Source organism: Pelodiscus sinensis, chromosome 17 (genome assembly GCF_052426305.1).
Source record: "Pelodiscus sinensis isolate ZL-2025 chromosome 17, ASM5242630v1, whole genome shotgun sequence".
NCBI classification, from domain to species: Eukaryota; Metazoa; Chordata; order Testudines; family Trionychidae; genus Pelodiscus; species Pelodiscus sinensis.
In genome coordinates, this window is record NC_143068.1 from 9,626,207 (window position 1) to 9,647,561 (window position 21,355).

General features: G+C 37.6%; 1 protein-coding gene across 9 annotated transcripts in view; it reads left to right on the top strand.

The window, feature by feature from the left end:
• The window catches only part of DIDO1 (death inducer-obliterator 1), a 100,886-nt gene that overhangs the window by 23,122 nt on the left and 56,409 nt on the right, over nucleotides 1-21,355 (top strand). For 4 of the 9 annotated variants that reach the window (XM_075901069.2, XM_075901068.2, XM_075901067.2 and 1 more), the window contains 4 exons: nucleotides 6,375-6,573; nucleotides 11,973-12,083; nucleotides 15,307-16,186; nucleotides 16,484-16,802. In XM_075901069.2, the coding sequence (XP_075757184.2) occupies nucleotides 6,375-6,573; nucleotides 11,973-12,083; nucleotides 15,307-16,186; nucleotides 16,484-16,802 (1,509 nt within the window). Of the gene's footprint in view, nucleotides 1-2,914; nucleotides 3,102-6,374; nucleotides 6,691-11,972; nucleotides 12,084-15,306; nucleotides 16,187-16,483; nucleotides 16,803-21,355 lie in introns of those variants that run through there. The other 5 variants (XM_075901065.2, XM_075901063.2, XM_075901066.2 and 2 more) reach the window with 4 other exon arrangements.

Genomic DNA, 21,355 nt, shown 5'->3' on the forward strand with positions numbered 1-21,355 from the left:
GCAACTTTTCTACCATTCAAAAAAAGATAATGGGCTACTGTTTTTCTACATTTTGTTCCTCCGGTTTCCCGAGCAACGCTGGGTAATTCCAGCTAGTAGGTGTATAAAGCTTCTGTAAGGTCAGCTAACCAGATGGTAAAACAGGTGGCAGGCTTTTAAAAACCAACACTATCCAGTATATATGCAGCATAGGTCACTTTGGTTTCCCATGGCAAATACATTTGACTGGTACAGTGGAATGGTTGATCTCAAAAGTGGGATTTAGGTATGCAACAGAGCTTTCTTTAACTCGTCCATGATTTTGGACCTCTCTTCTGGAAAAGATCAATTGACTATAATCTTCAATATATTCAAAATTAAAATATAAAACTCACCTCAGCCTAGGTTTCCCACAGATCAAATACTTAAAAATAAATCATAATTCAAATACCTAACCATGCAAATAAATAAAGAACAAAACGAACAAACTCTACTCCCAATCCCTAAATCCCTCGCCCCAGCCTATAGAATGGAAAATGTATGTTGGTCAGGTATCAGTGATTGGTATAGCATAAAAAAATATATACAGTAGAACATCCAAGTTATGAACACCAGAGTTAAGAACTGACCAGTCAACCACATGCCTCATTTGGAACTGGAAATATGCAGTCAGACAGGAGTGGAGACAGTGGAAAAAAAGACAAGCCCAGTACTAGTAGTTAATTACTAAAAAAACAAAGGAAAAGCAGCATTTTTCTTCTGTATATTTAAAGTTTCAAAGCTGTATTAAGTTAGAGTTCAGTTACAAATGTTTGAAAGAACAACCGTAACATTTTGTTCAGAGTTATGAACATTTCATGCTTATAAACAACTTCCATTCTCAAGGTGTTCATAACTCTGAGGTTCTATTATACATGGTGAGGCATTTAATAAAATGCCTTTATTAAAATGATTTTTGTGATGCTAGCAATATTCTTGTTTAAAATGGCCATCTTGTCTGGGAGGTTTAAAATTATGAATATGGTTTGGTAGTTCATATTTGCATGTAGTTACTCTTGATTTTCAGCTTATTGTATGTGTGCATATTTATTGAAAAGTTTAAAAAAATCCTGTTTTTAGATAAAATTTAAAGAGCAGAATAAATCAATTTCATTATCTTGTTGTCTCAAGAGCAAGAGCAGCTACAGAACAGATGAGGAGAGAAGGGTGATGCCAAAAATGTATTTTGCTTCCTAATTGTGAGGAAACCAAGCATTTTGGCAGTGACTGTTGAGTAGAGTTTGAATTTTACCTATGTTGAGACTAAGGATGTTATATTTAGATTAATCAACTAATTTAATAGTCGATCCAATTTGCATTGACTATTCGATTAGTTGATAAGGGCACCTCCACCTTTGAACTCTTCCTACTTTTCAAAGGCGGAAGAGCCACAGGGAGCCAGCAGAGGACTCAAGCAGGCCTCTGCTGGTCTGGTGCTCCCTGCTTTTGAAATGTACAAGAGCCCTGGAAGGTTCTTGAGTCCTCCACTCACCTCCTGCTCCCCACTCTCACTTTGCTTTTGAAATGTACGAGAGTCCCCTACAGGACTCTTGTACGTTTCAAAAGCAGGGAGCACGGGCCCGTGGGGGACTGCTTGATTCCCCCGCTTGCCCCCTGGTCCCGCGGCACTTCTGCATTCCGCGAGGAGTAATAGCTAATTTGAGTTAGGGGTTTACTTCGAACTCCCATTTCACTGCCGTGTGTAGACACGGGCAGTTATTCCGGGCTAGTCAGTTTCCAAAATGGCGACCGCCTGGGAACATGCTAATGAAGTGCGGGATATTTAAATTCCGTGCTCTATTTGCAATTTCGATTGCCCTCATTAGCCTCTCTAGTTCAAACTTAGAGGGCTAGTGTAGACATACTCTTACATCCCTAGTTGAGACCATCATTTTGAGGGAAATTGCTTCTTCTTAATTGTGAAGGAACAAAATAAAAGTTTTTTCCAATATACAAATTTTATATCTGTTAAACTTGATAGGCTACGTCTAGACTGGCATGATTTTCCGCAAATGCTTTTAATGGAAAAGTTTTTCCGTTAAAAGCATTTGCGGAAAAGAGCGTCTAGATTGGCACGGATGCTTTTCTGAAAAATCTAGACTCGGTTTTGCGCAAGAAAGCCCCGATCGCCATTTTCGCCAGCGGGGCTTTTTTGCCCCAAACAGTTTTTAGCTGTCTACACTGGCCCTCTTGTGCAAAAACATTTCTGGAAAAGGGCTTTTGCCTGAACGGGAACATCAAAGCATTTGCGCAAGAAGTACTGATTTCGGACAGTAGAACGTCAGTGCTTTTGTGCAAAATCTAGCAGCCAGTGTAGACAGCTGGCAAGTTTTTGCGCAAAAGCACTTGCTTTTGCGGAAAAACGTGCCAGTCTAGACGCAGCCGATAGTGTTTCCTTAAAATTCTAGTCATGCTGGTGTGTTTTCCTTATTCTGGGGTTGTAAAATAATCCCTTTTGTGTGTGTGTGTGTGTGTGTGTGTGTGTGTGTGTGTCTCTCTCTCTCTCTCTCTCTCTCTCTCTCTCTCTCACACACACACGTAAAATTATAACAATTTGCAAAATGTGATCTATTCAACATCCTGAATGTTCTCTAACGAGAAAATACTGACTGCAGGGTTAGGTATACATTATTCATATCAGACCTATGCCACAAGATTAAATATACTGAAGATTATTTTGCGTAAATAGTCGTTGCGCTTAGGTTGATTGCACAAAAATATTTAACTGGATTTATTACCACAATCAGCAGAAAACATTCTAGAGTCAGAAAGATTCAAATAAGATATTTTAGAGCGCATATATTTTCATTCAGTGGCATATGTCATATAATAATATTAGGCTATTTTATTAAAATTGAACAAGTAGTGATTAGCTGACTTTCCCCTCTTCCTTCAGGTATATCTCTTAGAATTACGTGATGTGTGATGAATTGGAGATTCTGAACAGGGAGATTGAGCGATTATTACGGAGCAACATCGTGGAAGAAAGCACTTTAAATTCAGACTGTCTTCCGCCATCTACCATTGACTCCTTGGATATAGCCACTGATTCAGACAATGAAGCAAAATACAAATTAGTTCAGGTATCGAATGCTTTTATAAACAGTAATAAGGTTCTCAAAACTAGGTTAGAACACTTTGGGGGTTTATTTTTGTTGTTTTTGGAAGACATGACAATGTACATTGAAAGAATTCAGAAAGATGGGAGTAATCTGAATTTACCCATTTGCAGCATTAATTTATTTGTTGCTGTCAGAGATAGAAAAAATGTTTGGGTTGCTGTACTATTTCATGTACCAGCTGAAAAGAATGGCAAATTTCTCTTCATTTGGAGAATGTAATGGCACTAGGGAGATGATCATTTCCCAAGTTGTAACAAGTGGTTAAAAATAACAAATATGCTTTAAGACTCCAGGGTTTATGAACTTGGACAGTTTGAGTTGAACAAATACATTATAGGGAGGGTGTGTTGTAACATAGGATTGTGTAGTTTAATTTGTCCTTACATATGTCTGTTTCCACCTCTGGTACATTACAGAATTCATCCTTATCATGGTAAAATCCTTGTTCAGGTTTTAATAACATTTTACCTTTACTGTTGCAATTCTTCTTGCAGTTGCTCCTAAATCATTGCTTGTTCCAAAAAATGGAATCATATTGCCTTTGACCTCTCTCATTGGCTTATCTTCAAGTTCAGTTTTATCAATCCTGTTCCACTTCCTGTTCTCCAGTTCCAAAGCCTGCTTCATGTACTACAGTTGGGATAGATTTTTCTGTGTTTTCCTCTGGACAGTGGTTAACTTTGACCATTTGGTAAAGTAAGTTCCTGATTCTGGAACACTCTTGAGAGAGAGATTTTCTCAGAAGTGTTGGCTGCTATGGTGAGGCAGATATCTTAACAAATGGTTGTGGCATCTTCTTTGGATTAGTCAAGTCTTCATGAAGTATTTTTAAAAAGCTTTGTCCCTTTCATGCAGGCTGCACCTGTCAGGAAAATTATATTTCTTGAAAAATATTCAAGAATAGATTTGAAAACTTGGTTGAGTCTTTGAGAAGTGTACATGGGCATAGGGACAATTTCTCATTTATGGAGTTTCTTCTAGATCTTTCTTCCCTACTTTTCTGGATTTTAAATCTGTTGAAACGATGGTCTTGTCTGTACTTTTGCCACTCTAACTGTGAGAGTATAAACTACATGGCAAAGTAGTTTGGCAAAGTAAAATAAACTGTACTGGTAAAAAGTGCCCTTATTAGAATAATTGAATATAAACTAAGCTTTATACATGCATAAGCATGATAATGAAAAAAAACCACACACTTTGCCCATATTGGTAAAGTTTTTTAAGTTAGTCTTTTGCTGTAAAATTGCATTTGGCTTGCTTAAAAAACACTTTACAGTGTAGAAATGGTTGATATAATGGATGACATAAAAATACAGTGTATTGCAGCAATTAGGGTATATTGGCATGTCTGAGTCCCTTTACACTTTTTTTTTTGAAAACATGGTACAAGACCAGGAGAAAGTGAAAGAATAGAGAATTCATCCTTCTCCTAACTGGTAACTTAGAACTATATAACTATATTTGTCTGTAGGGAAAATGTATAGGAGTATAGTTGGTGTTAGCTCCATTAGTAATGTTAAATGTTCCTTACATTTTTAAAATAGGATAACACATGTTTTAAAATGGGATAATTGTATTAGAAAAGGTTCAGAGAAGGGCAGCTAAAATGTGTAGGGGTTTGGAAAAGACCCCATATGAGGTGAGATTAAAGAGACTAGGACTTTTCAGTTTGGAAAAGAGGAGATTGGGACTTTTCAGTTTGGAAAAGAGGAGACTAAGGGGGGATATGATAGAGGTATATAAAATCATGAGTGATGTGGAGAAAGTGAATAAGGAAGAGTTATTTACTTGTTCCCATAGTATAAGAACTAGGATCCACCAAATTAAATTGATGGGTAGCAGGTTTAAAACAAATAAAAGGAAGTTCTTCACACAGTGCACAGTCAACCTGTGGAACTCCTTGCCTGAGGAGGTTGTGAAGGCTAGGACTATAACAGGGTTTAAAAGAGAACTAGATAAATTCATGGAGGTTAAGTCCATTAATGGCTATTAGCCAGGATGGGTAAGGAATAGTGTCCCTAGCCTCTGTTTGTCAGAGGCTGGAGATGGATGGCAGGAGAGTGATCACTTGATTGTTATCTGTTCGGTTCACTCCCTCTTGGGCACCCGGCATTGGCCACTGTCAGCAGAAAGGATACTGGGCTGGATGGACCTTTGGTCTGACCCAGAATGGCCATTCTTATGTTCTTTATATTTTCAGTACTAGAAAAATCTAAATATAGGTTGCATCTTTTAATTTTACTCTTGCTGAGCTACTAAAAACTATTATTAGAGTTGTTTTGTTACATTCATATTTAGTACAGTAAGTAAACTGTTGTGTTATGAAAATCTTAATGCTTCTAAACAAATTTATCAGTATACAAGCTACATTCCTCTTGACACTGAAAGATCAGTATTAACAGTGTAATTGTGTTAGTACAGGTTGACACTCTAGTCCAGCACTGTCTTGTCTGGCATGATTTTAGTTAGTTGGTTGTCCAATTATTGTGGATGTGGCCAAGTCTACTGTGGTCCCATAAAATATATTTATAGCCACCATTCCTGGCTCTTGCTCTAAATTACCCTTACATGTCTTTTATGAGACCAGCAAGGAGTGGAAATGGTGGTAATGCTGCTAAACATAAGCAGGTTTTGTATGCTTTTTTCTACTTCCTTTCTTGTGCCAATAGAGTAAACTTATGTAACAACACTTTGTGATGAAGAGAACTCACAACCCTTGGCTAAGTTAGGCTTATATAGGACTTATGAGCGCACTCATACATTATTAAACATCATTACAAGCACTGTTCCATTTATTCTCCTTGGTGAAATAAAAAAGACTCACTCATTATAATGTTGACCTTCCATGGTTCGGCAAATTCTCTGGTTTAGCACTGTTCAGGTCCTGAGAGTGCCAGACTAGAGAAGTTTAACCTTTATTTTTTTTATCCTTTACAATAATATTCATTCCCGTTTTAGTCCATTTCTTGAGGGGTAAACTGATGAAGAAACAAAATGTGATGGTTACATTCATGAGTTACAGTAAAATGCAAAGTGGATCTGCATCTGTTTTCTTACCAGAGCTATCTTAATTTGCACATTTATTGTTTATCAATGAGAATTTTGTAGCAATTTAAAGTAATACCTACAATTTACTTCTTTGCGTTGTTAGACTTGTTGGAATTGTATAATACAAAGTGGTAAAGTAAATGAATAAAACTATATAAACTTTTAAACTTTTGTTTTTCCTTCCAGGAGTCTACAACAACCGGAGGATTGATATCTGAGTCTTTGGGTTGTCATCAAGATGAACCATGCACTTCTGAATTATCAAATTCAGCACGTGCTCTAGGTATTATGCTGAATGACTCTGATCGACTGCTGCCCTCTTCTCGCTCTCCCTTTCATTTAGATCTCCAGGGAGAAATCATCCCAACCTCTAATGCTGTGTCAGGTAAAGCATATAGAGGACATTGAAGATTCTTCCTATTACTTTAATTTTTATCTGGAATTTTAAATCTCAGAATTTGGATTTCCTCTGCTGTACTCTAACATTTCTTCATCTTCCAAGGTAAACAAAGACGTAAAATATTGTTTAATCTCTTGCATCGTAATTGCTTTAATTGCAGTTTCTTTTCCATTTTAAAATATTATAATCTTGTTACTAAATAAGAGGCTAAAAACTTAAAAAAACTAATGTTATTTTAAAATGTTACTGTCCAAAGAGCTTAACAAAATTCTATCAAGTTTAGAAGTGACATGTGAATGTTCCAGTAGTTAGGCTAGAAAGGGTGATTGAGAATTTTGGTTACCTTACTATTAACTTAAAATTATTTTATTTTAAATTCAGCTGCACCATTTCCCACTTACAGTGATTCTCAAACACACACTATATTGTTTTATCATCTGTACAAGAGTAAAATCCTGCTAAAGTGGTCTTACAAAGAATCTTGCAAGTTTTGTGTTTTTAAACACTGGTGTGTGGAGTTGAAAAATTCCCTATTTCCCAGATAATTTGCAGAGCATCAGTTTGTAATTCAGTTAGACAAATACATGGCACCTTTTGGTCAAAGGCTAACTCTAGAGGGGTTTGTGCCTGATATGTTACAAGTGTAGCATATGCTAGTACACTGCTTGAAACAGGAACTGTCTGAAGACTGCACATTGCAAGATGCAAAAAATAGTGAGATTTAAAATAATAGCATGCTTTAAAACCCCTCACATGCTAGCCATTGGAATTGTGAGTATATATATGAAGATGTTGGAAATTTGCTAACTTTTTTCCCCCAGCAGTTCCTGTAAAATAGGATAAATTGTATCATTCAAGGTTTTTTTTTCTGATCATAAATGAGATACTTGTAAAAGAAATGGAAATTGAATTGTATGGCGCTGCTGTTCTCATTCTAGAGACTTCTTAAGTTCTATGTACAGAGCAGAGTTTAACAACGGTTTTAAAGTTTAATTGTGGCTTAGATGTATGTATAATGTGAAATTCATTAGGATACATTTCTATTACCTTTCCAAGGAAAGTATTCGAAAATAGTTTACTTGCATAAACTGGTAACATTAAATCCTTATGTATCCTGTGATGACTGCACAACACCACCGCATGTGCTAGTGATCAAAAAATTTATTTTTCATTCCTTCTTAGCAGGGCATTCACATTGCATGCAACTTGTTTGAAATGCAGCAGCACATATGCTTACTGGTTTTAATGATCAAGATCATCTTATTTTGGATCCTGATCAAGTTGCTTCATGCTTGTGTGTTGTTTCTGTCACTTGCTCCCTGCTGTTTCCTTAGACATGAAGTCTCATAGACGTCTAGAGAGGAATTCTAAGAAGCTATGTCCGTCACATCAGCAATAGCTTTACTCTACAGTTTAACTTGTGATATTTTTGTCATTTTTACCAGAACTCTTCTCTGGCACAGCATATAGCTTGGAAGCCTTGACACAGAGACCAAATCAGGGACCAGCCTTACTCAAGTTATTTTCAATATGCTGAATTTTTTCAGAAATTTGTTGATAAAGCTTTGAGAAATTCTTTTAACCTGAACAAGATTATATTTAACCAGTCTTATAAAATGAGTGTTCTCTAAAGGCAATGCGTAATACCTTTTGCTGAATTACTAATTACCAACATGACTAAAACAATAGTCCTTTCATTCCTTCATCCATGGAGGTCCATTGGGGAATAAAAATATTTCCCAAACACCATATAGAGATGGCATCCCAGAAATAACTAATGTATCCATTAGACACTTTCTTCTCTTGGACTCTTAAAATTATTGAGAATGTCCTTCTTTAAAACTAACTTCTTTTCATTGCTTCCCCATTGGGGTCCCAGGAAGTGACAGGCAGTTCTGCAAAAGCAATGAGCAGTTCTACGGCACTAAAAGACTAATGATTTATTTGGGCATAAGTTTTCATGGGTAAAAACCACTTCGTCAGATGCAAAGCTTTTACCCATGAAAGCTTATGCTCAAATAAATCTGTTAGGGTATGTCTACACTACCACCCTAGTTCGAACTAGGGTGGTTAATATAGTCATTCGAAGTTGCAAATGAAGCCCGGGATTTAAATATCCCGGGCTTTTCAGGTAGTTCGAATTAGAAAGCCTAATTCGAACTACCTACTCCGTGCCGCGTGTAGCCGTGGGCACGGAGTCCGCACTAACAGGGGTTTAAAAATGGTGGCGCCCGACAAGATGCAAATGAAGCCCAGGATTTTTAAATCCCAGGTTTCATTTGCAACTTCGAATGACTACATTAACCACCCTAGTTCGAACGAGGGCGGTAGTGTAGACATACCCTTAGTCTATAAGGTGCCATAGGACTACTCACTGTTTTTGCAGATACAGACTAACATGCCCACCCCTCCTAGGCAGTTCTGACCAGCGTGATGAAACTTATTTCCCAAAGAGCCATTGTCTTACCCAGAAGACAGATTATTTGCTTCTGATAGATATATTTCACAATGAAAAAGAAAATAGGATATTTCTCTCCCATCCTGGATTTGTCTAGACTGAATGTGGGTTCACAAAATCTCATTTTGTACAGAATCCTGGTATTCCTAATACAAAAGGGTTTCTGTTAAGAGTACTCGTGTTTCATTTGATTTGGATCCAGAAGAAGAATCCCATAAAGAAATTATGAGAGAGATCAGTTTGCTAGAGCCAATTTTGTTCTTCACTGCTTGTGGCCTTGAGCAAAAATTTTCCAGAAGAAAGCATCTGTAATTCCAAGTCCTGTTCTGGACTATTAGACAATGTTTTTTCTACCTTTGAAATTGTCCTTCCTTTGTGTATGGCATGCCAAAATGAATGACTACTTCCTGAGTAAGCTATTGACTCTCGATTTAATCTGTCAACGTGAATGTCTATTAGCCATGGTAATTTAAATTGGCTTTTAAAATAGCTAGAAATAGCAAGGAAGGTGTGTGATGGAATTAAACTATGTCTGAGCCTGAGCCTTTTACAGTGGCAGTGGTTAGAGAAACTCAGTAACTCATCTCTTGCTTTAACTTCTACTCAGAATGAACAGCTGAAGTTCACAGAGCCACAACTAGGTTGCAGCAGCCACCTCTTCTATGTCAAAGAGGAGAACCTGTTCATCAATGTTGTTTGTCTTGTATAGGGTTTTTTAAAAAAAATATGATCCATATGTTGGCATATCTTGGTTTCCATAGCAATTAATCCTGATTTCAGAGTTCAAGAGAAAGGAATTGTTTTCTTCAGCAATAGTTCATTTTAGAAAGTAGAGTTTTAATTTAAATTTTCCATTTTGTGTGTATTGATGATCTCCATGAGATATTGATAAAATTATAGATGATAACTAGGGATAATAGAAATAAATTATCATTCTGCCTTTCTTCACTGCAATCTGGATAATGTTCTGGAGATTTTTTCTTTTCAGATGACATGTTTCCTACTTCTATATTTTAACTAGCAGACTTACCCAGCATTTCCTGGCAGCTGCCCAAGGCAGGGGAAGGCTTCTCAGTCCCACTTCCCAGTCTAGTGCTAGAGATGAGAGCAGAGAGCAGGAGGTGTTTAAGGCAGGGAGCCACTTACCTGACAGGCAAGCTCCATCTGTAGCTGGCCACTTTGTTGATGATGCAACTGCCCCCAGTGGGGACTTTGCAGTATAGCTCTCCCCTGTGCTGGCTTCCCTGAGTGTTGATTGTGAAAATTACATCCCTCCTCTCTCTCTCTCTCTCTCTCTCTGCCCCGTCCCTTTCCATGTTATGGAAAATAATCAAATTAGGGCATATCCCATTTTCCTGGCGCAACAAAACCCTAACCTTGTTTGAAGTTAGGATAAGAGGAAGCTGCATTCCCAATTTGGTGGTCCTAGCTCTTAACCTTTAAGAGTTTTTGAACAAATAGACTCTTAGACAGATACATCGACGGATGAACAGACACACAAATCTGTAATATAGAGATAGATTTAATAGGGTCTTATAAAATATTCATAGATGCTTATGGGCTAAGGCATCTTCTAGACAATCTGCTGGTATTTTCACAACACTGCATTCGTATGTGACAATTAGGTATTGGTATGGAAAAATAAGGAAATATGTTTATAACTCAATATTTTGGATGTGTCATTCACATTTTTATACATGATTATTATAAAACAAGATTGCTGGAACTTGGGACTTGATTGTAACTGGAGCAATAAATTACATCCAATATAATGTCTTGCTAGGCTTACATGTCATCTTGTAACTTCTGCAGTCTTAACAACACTGAGATGAGCATTCCATTATATCTTATTTGGTGTGTATTTGTGTAAGTTTTCAAAGTGCCATTATAATGATACTGTAGTTAGCATGTATAGTGTCATTTAGTTCTCCTATAATTTGGCACTTGTAACTATATTAATAAATTACTTTTGCACTGAGACGTCTAATTTTTAGGTTCAGATCCATGTTGATTTTTAACTTTTAAGTCCTAAAAGTAAGTGTGTGTGTGTGTGTGTGTGTGTGTGTGTGTAAAAAAGAAAATACCTGAAAATACACAGTCAACTGTGTCCCTGTAAATGAAACATTTAAAATAGTTGATAGCATAGATTATTTTGAGTTGTTGACTATATACTTCAGCTTTTATTATTCTTATTTTTGCTAAGCAATTTGCAGAAATCTGGAAGCAAGTTAGTAGTGCATGCATGTGCTATTAGGGATGTCAGCATGTAGATAGCTACACGATTAGCAATAAACTTGGGTTTATCAGTTAATCTTGTTGACTACACTCATTCACCCCCCCTCCCCCCGACTGCCTCTGTATTGGGGGTGGAAAGCAGGAGCTGGGGTGCCTGTGAGGAGCTGATTTAAAAGTTGGCTTCCCACAAGCACCGGATCTGCCTCCCCTCTCACCCTTATGCTGCCGCCTCCGATAGAGAAGCAGCAGCATGGAGAGTAAGGAAGGTAGGATGGAGCCAATAGGTGCGAGGAAACTAGCTTTCAAAGGCAGCACTGTAGGGTGTTGAGTGGCTCCCTGGCAGTGGTGTTGGGAGCACACTGACTGCCAGCTCCACTTCTGAGGACTATCAAATTGTCACGTAACTGCAAAGATTGCATGCGGTTGCATGACTGTTCAGTTACACAATTTCTAACATCTCTGTGTGCTATATCCAAAAATGTGCTGTACAACTTAGCAGTTTGCATAAGTTTGAGATCTTTTTCTTTCTGGTATTGATTTGGGATCAGAAATGGAGATTACTTACATGTTTGCAGTAAGTAAATCTGTCTGTTCATTGAGACAGATTTTTTTAAAATGAAATCTCTTGTTAATAAATGCAACAATCTCCAGGTCCAAGCAATTAAAATCTGAGTCTTACATTTATTTTTAGAGTTACACTTTGGGAATGGTGGTTTCCGTATTATGGAACAAGTTGTAAGTTCACAGTCTCTGGCATTTGAATCTGAATCCAGCCTTGGCAACATGGAAAACCGTTCTCCTGGTAAGTCAGTTTTGTATCTTTGACATCAGCGTAATCATCTTTTGTTCTACCAGATTCTGGATTTGGGGATCTTCAAAGCGCTGTACCAAAGAATACTGTTTTCTTAGTCTTGTTTGTATTCAGTTCAGATGGCAAGCTGATTAGGCTAGGGCCATAGTGGTAAAAGTAATGCAATAGGATGTAATTTGTTTTGGGAGAGGGATTACCAGTTGTAGCAGTGATGGACTGCATGAGTAGCCCTCCTTCATCTCAGTGTGCTGCAAGATTGTCATAACCAAGACAGCCTTCTAGGTTAGGGTAGTTTTGCTCCCTGCGCTTACATACCTAGAATTTGCATGGTGTGCCAATTTGAACTGCAGCAGGGCTTTGGATGCACAGGGAGTGCCTGGCTCTCACCCAATGTTGTGTGCAGTCAGCACGCACCTTATGTCATGTGCCCATGTTTTACATGAATGTGTCACTTCAGTAATACTGATAGGAAAAGGACTATGTGGGTGGAAATCAGCGGAATCTGGCAACCCAGCATGTGGGTAAACACAGTGTCTCACAGACCACATATAAAACCCCAGAGGGCTGTATGTGGCCCTTGGGCCACAGGTTGCCCACCACTGATATATAGGGTTTTTTTTTGTTTGGTTTGGTTTCTTCGAGCCAGTGTTTCTCAAAGTGAAAAACTGCTAACAGGCCGCTCCACTTTAGATAAACAACGGCTCTATGGCCATGAAGCCTTGCAGCTCCAATTGGCTCCAGCTTGCCATTTTCAGCCAAGGGGAGCCGCAAGAAGCAGCAGCTGCTTCCTGCAGTTCCCATTGACTGGAAACATCAAACTAGAGCCACTTTGAGAAAAACTGCTTTAAGCTATTGAATTTTGTTGGGTTTTTTTATAGAGTCTCCAGAACATTAGTGAGGCACTTCAAAAAGAAAAAAAATTGTTCTTTGACAGATAGTTACTAAAAGGAGTGATGCTATGTGAAGATATGTGGGATGAGGAATTATCTTAAATAGTATTGTAAGTCTCTATTCTGTGTGTCTTTCATTCAGTGCACAAAAAAGCTGTATTGGAGCTGCTTTCACATTCATGACTTTGGATTTTTGTTAAGGATTTGACCCTAGGTTTTATGCTGCCATAAGAAAGCCAGCATATTACTTGTTTTAATTATATCGTATAGAAACCCTAATCAAGATGGAGGTTATGTTAGTTGCTATGAGAGTGCATAGAAAGGGGGAGTTCCTACTTAGGGATGTTAAAATACAATTACTTTCCTAATCGATTAGTTGACAGATTTTCTGTCACGAATTGATTAATTGATAAGGGTAGGCAGTCCCAGTGCTCAGTTTGGCTAGCACCGGTTCACAGCATAACCTCCCCAGCTACTGCTCTGTATTGCACAGCCTAGGGAAGCCGCAATCAAAGGCACTGAGTTGATTCTTGCTGTACGCATTTCTTTTCATTCAACACACACACCAGCTGCCGCTCTGCATTACATAGTCTAGGAATGCCGCGCGCAAAGGCACTGAGTCGGTCTCTGCTCCATGCATTCCTTTTCATTCATCACCACACATACATATACTAGGCTGAATGAAAAGAAACGCGTGGTTGAGGGACCAACTCAGCCGCTTCACTCAGCTGTGCAAAGCAGAGCGGCGGCTGGGGAAATGTGACTGATCGATAGTGCTAATTGATAAGCTTCTGTTGATCGGTTAGTCGATTAGTTGCTAACATCCTTATTCCTACTATGAACAGCCTAACAGCAGTATCATCCCTTCTATCTTTATCAAACAAATCAATCTTTTTTCTTTTTCTTATTCATTTTAAAGTGTAATTTAAAAGTTTCAGAAATACCTTGTATATTTCTCATACTTTACTGTTGAAAATTTTTAAAAAAAATTGGTTTAAATTAAAATGGAGACCTGAGTTTTAAAATAGTTTTTTTTTTTTTTTTTTAAATGATAGAATTGAAGAGGGAACGGGCATGTGGTCATGGAACAGCTTATTTTAATTTGTTAATCCATTCACCATTTTCCTAATTAATTATTTTAGTCGTCTTCTGGAATGGCTGTAAAGCATGGTGGTGCAGCATCCTGTTGGCATGTAGGAAACCTTAAGTGAAATCATTAGCCTATTGAAATCAGTGGCAGTTTTTTCCCTTGACTTCAGTTGGGCCAGAACTTCACACATTGTTTATAAAAGATTTAGGTTAAAAAAATTATAGAAAGGTAGGACTGGTTTATTGAACAAGAAAATTGCTGCATTATAAACATTGCTAAGCTACAAGGGATTAATAATAAATCACTCCTTCCAGAAATGTATGCACACCCTTTAGCAAATGCTACTGTATTGGTTTGGGATAGAACAAAATATAAGTTCTTTCCCTCACAAGTGACTCCAGTTGCAAATATCTAGAATTTAATGCAAATCGCCAACCAGAGAGATTGTGAGAGCCTTCTAACGCACCGTTGACCAGCTATTCAGTAAGTTAAAATTTTTCTGAGTTATTTAGAGATCGGAGCTAACTTTAATTGGCCCACCCTTTCGTGGTGCCATCATGTTTCTAACCTTGAAATTGTTTCTAACCTTTCTAGAAAACCCTTTTTGGTAGATGCCATGACATCTGGTCAGTTAGGAAACAAAAAAATAATCATGATATATGCCATCATGTGCCAGCTATGTCCCTGTGCCATGTACATTGGTCAAATTAGACTGTTTCCATGCAAAAGAACAAATGGACACAAATAAGACATCAGGAATGATAACATGCAAAAACCAGTGGGTGTTCCACTTTAACCTTCCTTGGGCTCAGTTACAGACTTACAAGTTGCCATTTTGAAGCAAAAAAAACCTTTCAAAACAGTTTGCAGTGGGAAACTTCTAAGGTGGAATTCATATGCAATTTTGACAGTCAGAATGGCTCTCTCATTACAATAAACTTAAAAAACAACAAATCATCTGGTAGCACTTTATAGACTAACAAAACATGTAGATGGTATCATGAGCTTTCGTGGGCACAGCCCACTTTTTCAGATGACCGCAGTTTTACATTACAATAAGTAATTTCTCCTTCAGGTACTCTCACCTTCTCATTACTGTTGGAGGGGAGCCTCATGCACCCTGATTTAATTAGCACTAATGTTAACTCCAGTCTATGGATCCCTGCCTTTCTTTCACTTCAAGCATCTGAGGAAGTAAAAAGTGTCTGTTTCATGATTTTACTTTTACTTTCAGCAGTTTTAGATGATAAAGGTGAACAAAGTAATGAGGAGGAACAAAAAACTATCAAGCCTACAAGTAAGGAGTTCAAGAAAACATGGGGTTTTCGAAGGACTACAATTGCCAAACGAGAAGGTGCAGGAGATGTTGATGTGGACACTCATGAACAACAGCCACAGCAGCAGCAAAGCCTGTCTCTCAGACGTAGTGGACGGCAACCCAAGCGTACTGAAAGAGTGGAAGAATTTCTTACAACAGTAAGACGTAGAGGTAGGAAGAGTGTTCCTACTGCTCTTGAAGATTCAAGTGAACCAGCATCCTGTCCGGTTACAGATGTTGAGACTGCCTCTGAAGGCAGTGTAGAGAGCACTCCAGATATAAAAACTGGCACTCAGAAGAGTGACTCTAAAGACAATAAGGGTCATTCAGTCTTGAAAAGCAGAGGTGCAGATGATGATGATGATGATGATGATACCTCTGATAGTGATAGCGATGGATTGACTCTGAAAGAACTACAAAATCGTCTAAGAAACAAACGCATTGAACAAAAACCTGAAGAATTAACATTGAAAGAGATACAGAACCGCCTTAGGAAAAAACACCTGGAACAAAATCCTACAGAAACAGTTGATGTCCAGGCAGGAAATGAAATTAAGACCGAGCTACCTGTCAAACAAGAACCCGAGTCTACGGATAGCATTGAGTCAGGAAGTCAAGTAGTTGTATCTGAGGAACATACTGAAGATCTTCAAGTTAAAAAGGAAATAAAACCTGCCCTGGAAACAAAGGAGATGAAAGGTGAAGAATCTGAAGAGTTCACAAAAAGCAAATCTGAGTCTGAGATTTATGACCCAAATACACTATATTGTATCTGTCACCAGCCTCATAACAACAGGTGGGCTATATACATATGCAAATTATTGTATAAAATACTGTTTGAGAAATAGAGAATTTGCTATAGGGAATAAACCTATTACCAAATGTTTCATTGCTAGATGTATATAACTTTTTTTCTGTTGTAACTTCATGGGGATGTAAATAACAGAATAAATTAATAAATGCTAAATGTGAATGCATTTGTTAAAATTAATAAGTGTTATGAAGCAACTGGCGCTCTGACAAAATCACTAACTTATTTTTGGTTTTCAATTTTTCAGTATTTTATTTTTAACTACTTGTTCTTTATTTTCAGGTTTATGATTTGTTGTGATAGATGTGAGGAATGGTTTCATGGTGACTGTGTGGGGATTTCTGAGGCTCGTGGGAGGCTGTTGGAAAGGAATGGGGAGGACTATATCTGCCCAAATTGCACCATTCTGCAGGGGCAGGATGAGACAGTTTCAGAAACAGATCAGCAAGAGACAAAGTTAAGGCAAGTAAACATGGATGGTACAGAGCTCACAAGTATAGGAACAGTTGAACAAAAGTCCATTGAGGATCAAGGAATCAAGGGTAGGATTGAAAAAGCTGCAAATCCAAGTGGGAAGAAAAAACTCAAGATATTTCAACCTGTAAGTATTTTAGTCGTTACTTCTTATTCTGTTAAATTTATTGAGGCATTAGGTTATCTATGGGCTGCAACATATTTTTATATGAAACATAGTTGCTTTCTTTTACATATTTGAAGTTTGTATCTTTCTGATTTACAAGTAAAGATTTTGATCCAGAACTGAATTAATGGAGTGTAACAGTAATTAGAATATTTTTTTTAATTTTTGAAGGACAGTAGTTTACAAACCATGCACATCAGGATAAAGCAAATACCCCAATAATATTTATGCATTTGTTACTCTTTTATTATTTGGGTAATCAAGACACTGGCTGAATTCCTGTTCTTTCGTAAAGACCCATTAAATTCTGAAATGAACATACTTTAATTTTAAACTTTTTTCTAATAACTGTAAATTGTTTTATTTTTCACTGTAGATGTCCAGTTAGTATTGGCAAACTTGTATGTGTGTACACTCAAGTTGTTCTGTGTACTTCCAAGCCAATCTTTGACATTGGGTTGTAACCTTGCTATTTCTTGTATTTCTTCATACACAGAAAAGGAGGCTCAATAGACTTTCCTTTTTAAAAACAGTTTTGAAAATATATTTTAAAAAATCCTTTCAAATTGTTGCCACTTTCTGCATACAATTATTATGTTTATATTAGCTAATCTCTATGCCATTCTAAATGCAGGCAAAAAGCCCCTTAACTTGAATTTAAACTAATTTAAAACCCTTTAATGCTATAGTAATTGACCTTTCTGCTGCTGATGCTATTTTAGCTTTTGCAAGCCCAGGCATCATCCTTTAGTGCCATCTCTACTTTATATCTTGTTAGCAAGTTTTTACATTTTACATATTTGCTCACTGAACACTGCAGTAGTTTATTTTATGGGGTTGTGTGCATTTTAATGGTAGGACAGGAAGAATAATTCCTATAAATATTGGCCAGCATCAGAGCTGTTGTATTAAAGCCTGCCATTGGCACAGCCTTGTAGACTTTGGAGTGAATTTTTTTTAATTGCCGAAATTTTTCTGTGCTTTTAATACATCTTCAGTAAAATATTTGTAAATTTAAAACATCTGTTTATATATATTCTATAATTTTAAAATTACAATTATTTCTGTATTCACATTTAACATGGAATATTAAATATATATATATATCATTTCCCATGTATTAATATTAATTTTGAGTTGGGAATAAAAATTGGAAAACAGTGGCAAGTCCAACCAAAATTTAGGATTAATCAATTTATAAAATTTCCAGACTGGATTTTTGTCATTTATAGTGTCTGGACATACATTTATTCCAGACAGATAGCAGACAAGATGGAATTGTTTTTTGGGTCCAAGTTACCACATTCTAGGGCAGCAGGAAGTTTTTCCATGATGATTATCACCTTCTCTGATCTCCTGGTTTATTCCTTCTGTCTCTTTTCTACTATTTTTCCAGTTTGGGCCGATGTTTATTCGTGTCTGTTATACATTTCTATATTACACATTACTTGATCTTTGTCCAGTGTATTTTTTAACACATCAGCTCTTTGAATTTTAGTGAGGGCTGTCAATTGCAATTAATGCCTTGATCAACTGAAAGCAAAATTAATGTGTTTTTAACATGTTAATTGAATACATGTGGGTGGTTTGGGAGCATAAGTGGTGGTGGGAGCTGAAGCCTCATCACACTTCTGCAGGTGTCAGAGATGCTGGAGCAGCCGCAACCTGCAGTTTCCTGGTGGAGGGAAGGAAGGGGGCAGGGATTGACTAGAGCCATATGCCTTGAGAGGAGCTGAAGCCCCGAGGCCCAAACCCTGACCCTATATTTGAAAATATAGAAACCCCCCAAATAGATATATTCTGATATAGTTTAACATGCACTTAAAATTTCAATTAATTGCACTTTTTTAAATCTCAAGATTCACCATTATTCATTTTTTAAATGCTTGATAGCCCTAGTTTTAGGTAACCCAACATAGTATGCATGTACAGATTTCAGTTACCCAACTTACGCATTTTTTTCTGCCTTTTATTTTCAATTTCCGTGTCAGTGTTTTTGTGTCACCTTGACCTATGTCTTCCCCGAATAAGGTGGTCTTGTGGTTCAGTCCCACATTACCTTGGTTCTGTCAACACTAACATAATTTTAAACTGATTTAGCAAATCTGTGTAAAAAAAGAATTGGGAAAACCACAATTACAGCAAGGTCCTGGCCTAAATGATACCTTATTTGTACTCATTCACTATCCATAATTAAAAATATAGCTGTCACAGCTCTTAATCTTACTACAGGTTGAACCTCTCTAGTCCAGCAACCTCAGGACATGACCAATTCCAAATGAGAGAATTTTCCAGACCATGGGAGGTCAATATTGTCTAGCAGCATTACCAAAACTTCCACTGCTTACTGGACTGTTGGAGGACATTTAGCGGTAAAGTAGAGCAAAATAACAGTACAGAATACTGAGAGCTAGCACTGGTGGCTGTACACAAACTTTTTGAGACCACGGGAAGCTTGGCTGCATCCATGAAAAGTGGACATCTAGCTAACTAAAATAATTCCAAACAACAGATGTTTCTGGACCAGAGAGTTCTGGACTTAGAGAGGTTCAACCTGTATTAACAATTTTTCATTTTATATTTCACTGTTATAAGTCAGTATCTGTATGTTAATCTGTGGTGGTCTTTTAATCTATTTGAAAATTTGGGTGAGAGGGGAGTTAAGAAAACATGATGATTTTTTAATGCCAACAGTTCTGATCTTTAAACTTGGGTTTTTTATTCAAAGCCCACTTTTGTTTTTGAACCATAGCAAAGAAAATCAGACATTTTCCTGTGAATGCATTTTGAGGAGGTATTTCTATTTTAGGACTGTGATATTTAATTTGCTTTTAGTGGTACAACAACATTTTGTAAAATTCAGAAATAGTTTCTCAGACAATTTTAGTTTAAATAGAGGGTGAAATCTTGGTTCTAGTCAAGTAAATGGGAGTTTTGCAATTTATTTCAGTGGGGTCAGGATCAGTGTTCATTCTAATTTTTTCCATCCATGTGCAGAATAAATTTAGTTTTGTGCAGTGAGGGTTGTGCAGATGTACACCATCAATAGAAACACATGCTGCTAGCCGTGGGTGTTCTGCCAGTTAGTGGTGTAGCATCAGAATCTATCCTGGGTGCCCAAGTGCTCAGCTTAAAGGGAACACTGACCAGGATTTCACCCACCCACAAACTTATACTAATACATTCTTGTTCTACACTTTCCCCCCAAACTTTCTATAAGTTAATCTCTCCTCTAAAGGATGACTGCAAAAGTGGTACCTTCTTACTCAACAGACCTAATCATTGTGTGCATTCAGTATCAGATCTGTTAATTTTTGCGACAAAATAAACATTGTGCAGTAAGTTGTATAGCTTGGAGTTGTGGCATTTGAAAACAGTGGGGTTGCAGTAAAAGCCTAATTCGGCATGCAGAACTTTTACTACTGGTGACAATGCATGAAGAGGAGCGACTACAACTTGACTTGAGTGAAGGTAGTTTATTAAAAAACATTTGGGGGGAAAAACTTGTACACTGAACACACTTGATACAGAAATAATTGTAGGAAATAAACGTGGAACCTCAAAATCACCTACAATCACTCTTCATGGTAGAATCATTCATCAAAGTTGAATTTTCAGGAACAACGAAAAGATGTTGTCAAGATGGTCGTGACTACTTCGGAAGAGTAACATTCTTTCTGCAGCATTTTTCATGCACCAAGTCTTGAACTGTATTCTACAGATTTTTTTAGCATATATGAGAGAGTTTGTCTGTGTCTGTCTGTCTGTCTGTCCAAGAATTTTCCTTCTAAACGGTAAGAGTAAGGAGCACCAAATTTGGTATACAGCTTATCATAAATTAAAGCAAGGTAAGAGTTTGGTTGTGCCAAGAAAATGGGATGTGTCTGGCATGGGATTGCATCTCATAAAATCATAAAGACAGCCCCTTTCACTTGACTGATGATTTTGCTTCAGTCCCAGCTTCGCACCCCACCAGAATTCCTTTAAGAAGGCTGGGGGCGGGGCATTCATAAGGAAACATTGCTGGCTGTTTCCCTTTGTCAGGGAACGAGGGGAAAGTGCACAGTTTGCTGCATTTCTCACTCTGGCTGGGTAGCCTAGGGTAGAGACAAATGTATCTTACCACAGCCCGAGGACATGCACCCCTCCATTGGCTGCACCTGCTGGGACTGTAGAAGCCATGGACAGGCACATCTCACCTGGTCCCAAGCTGTTGCAATGAGAGGGAGCTGGGGTAGTCCTCTCTCCCTGGGGCAGTATGCACACTGAACCCCTCATCCCCCAACCCCACCCCAGAGCAATGATTTAAATGAAGCACGGACATTTTCATTTTATTTTCCAAAAACAAAAATTAAGGACCTAAGCAACACAGGGTAAATCATCTTCTGGTTTTAAACAATTCACATTCTTGTAACAAAAATCAGGGCTAAGTAATAATTTAATCAAAATGCCATGGCATTCAGCAAAGCTTGGTGCTTATGCCCTGATCCTAAACCATTGAAAAGAAAATGGAA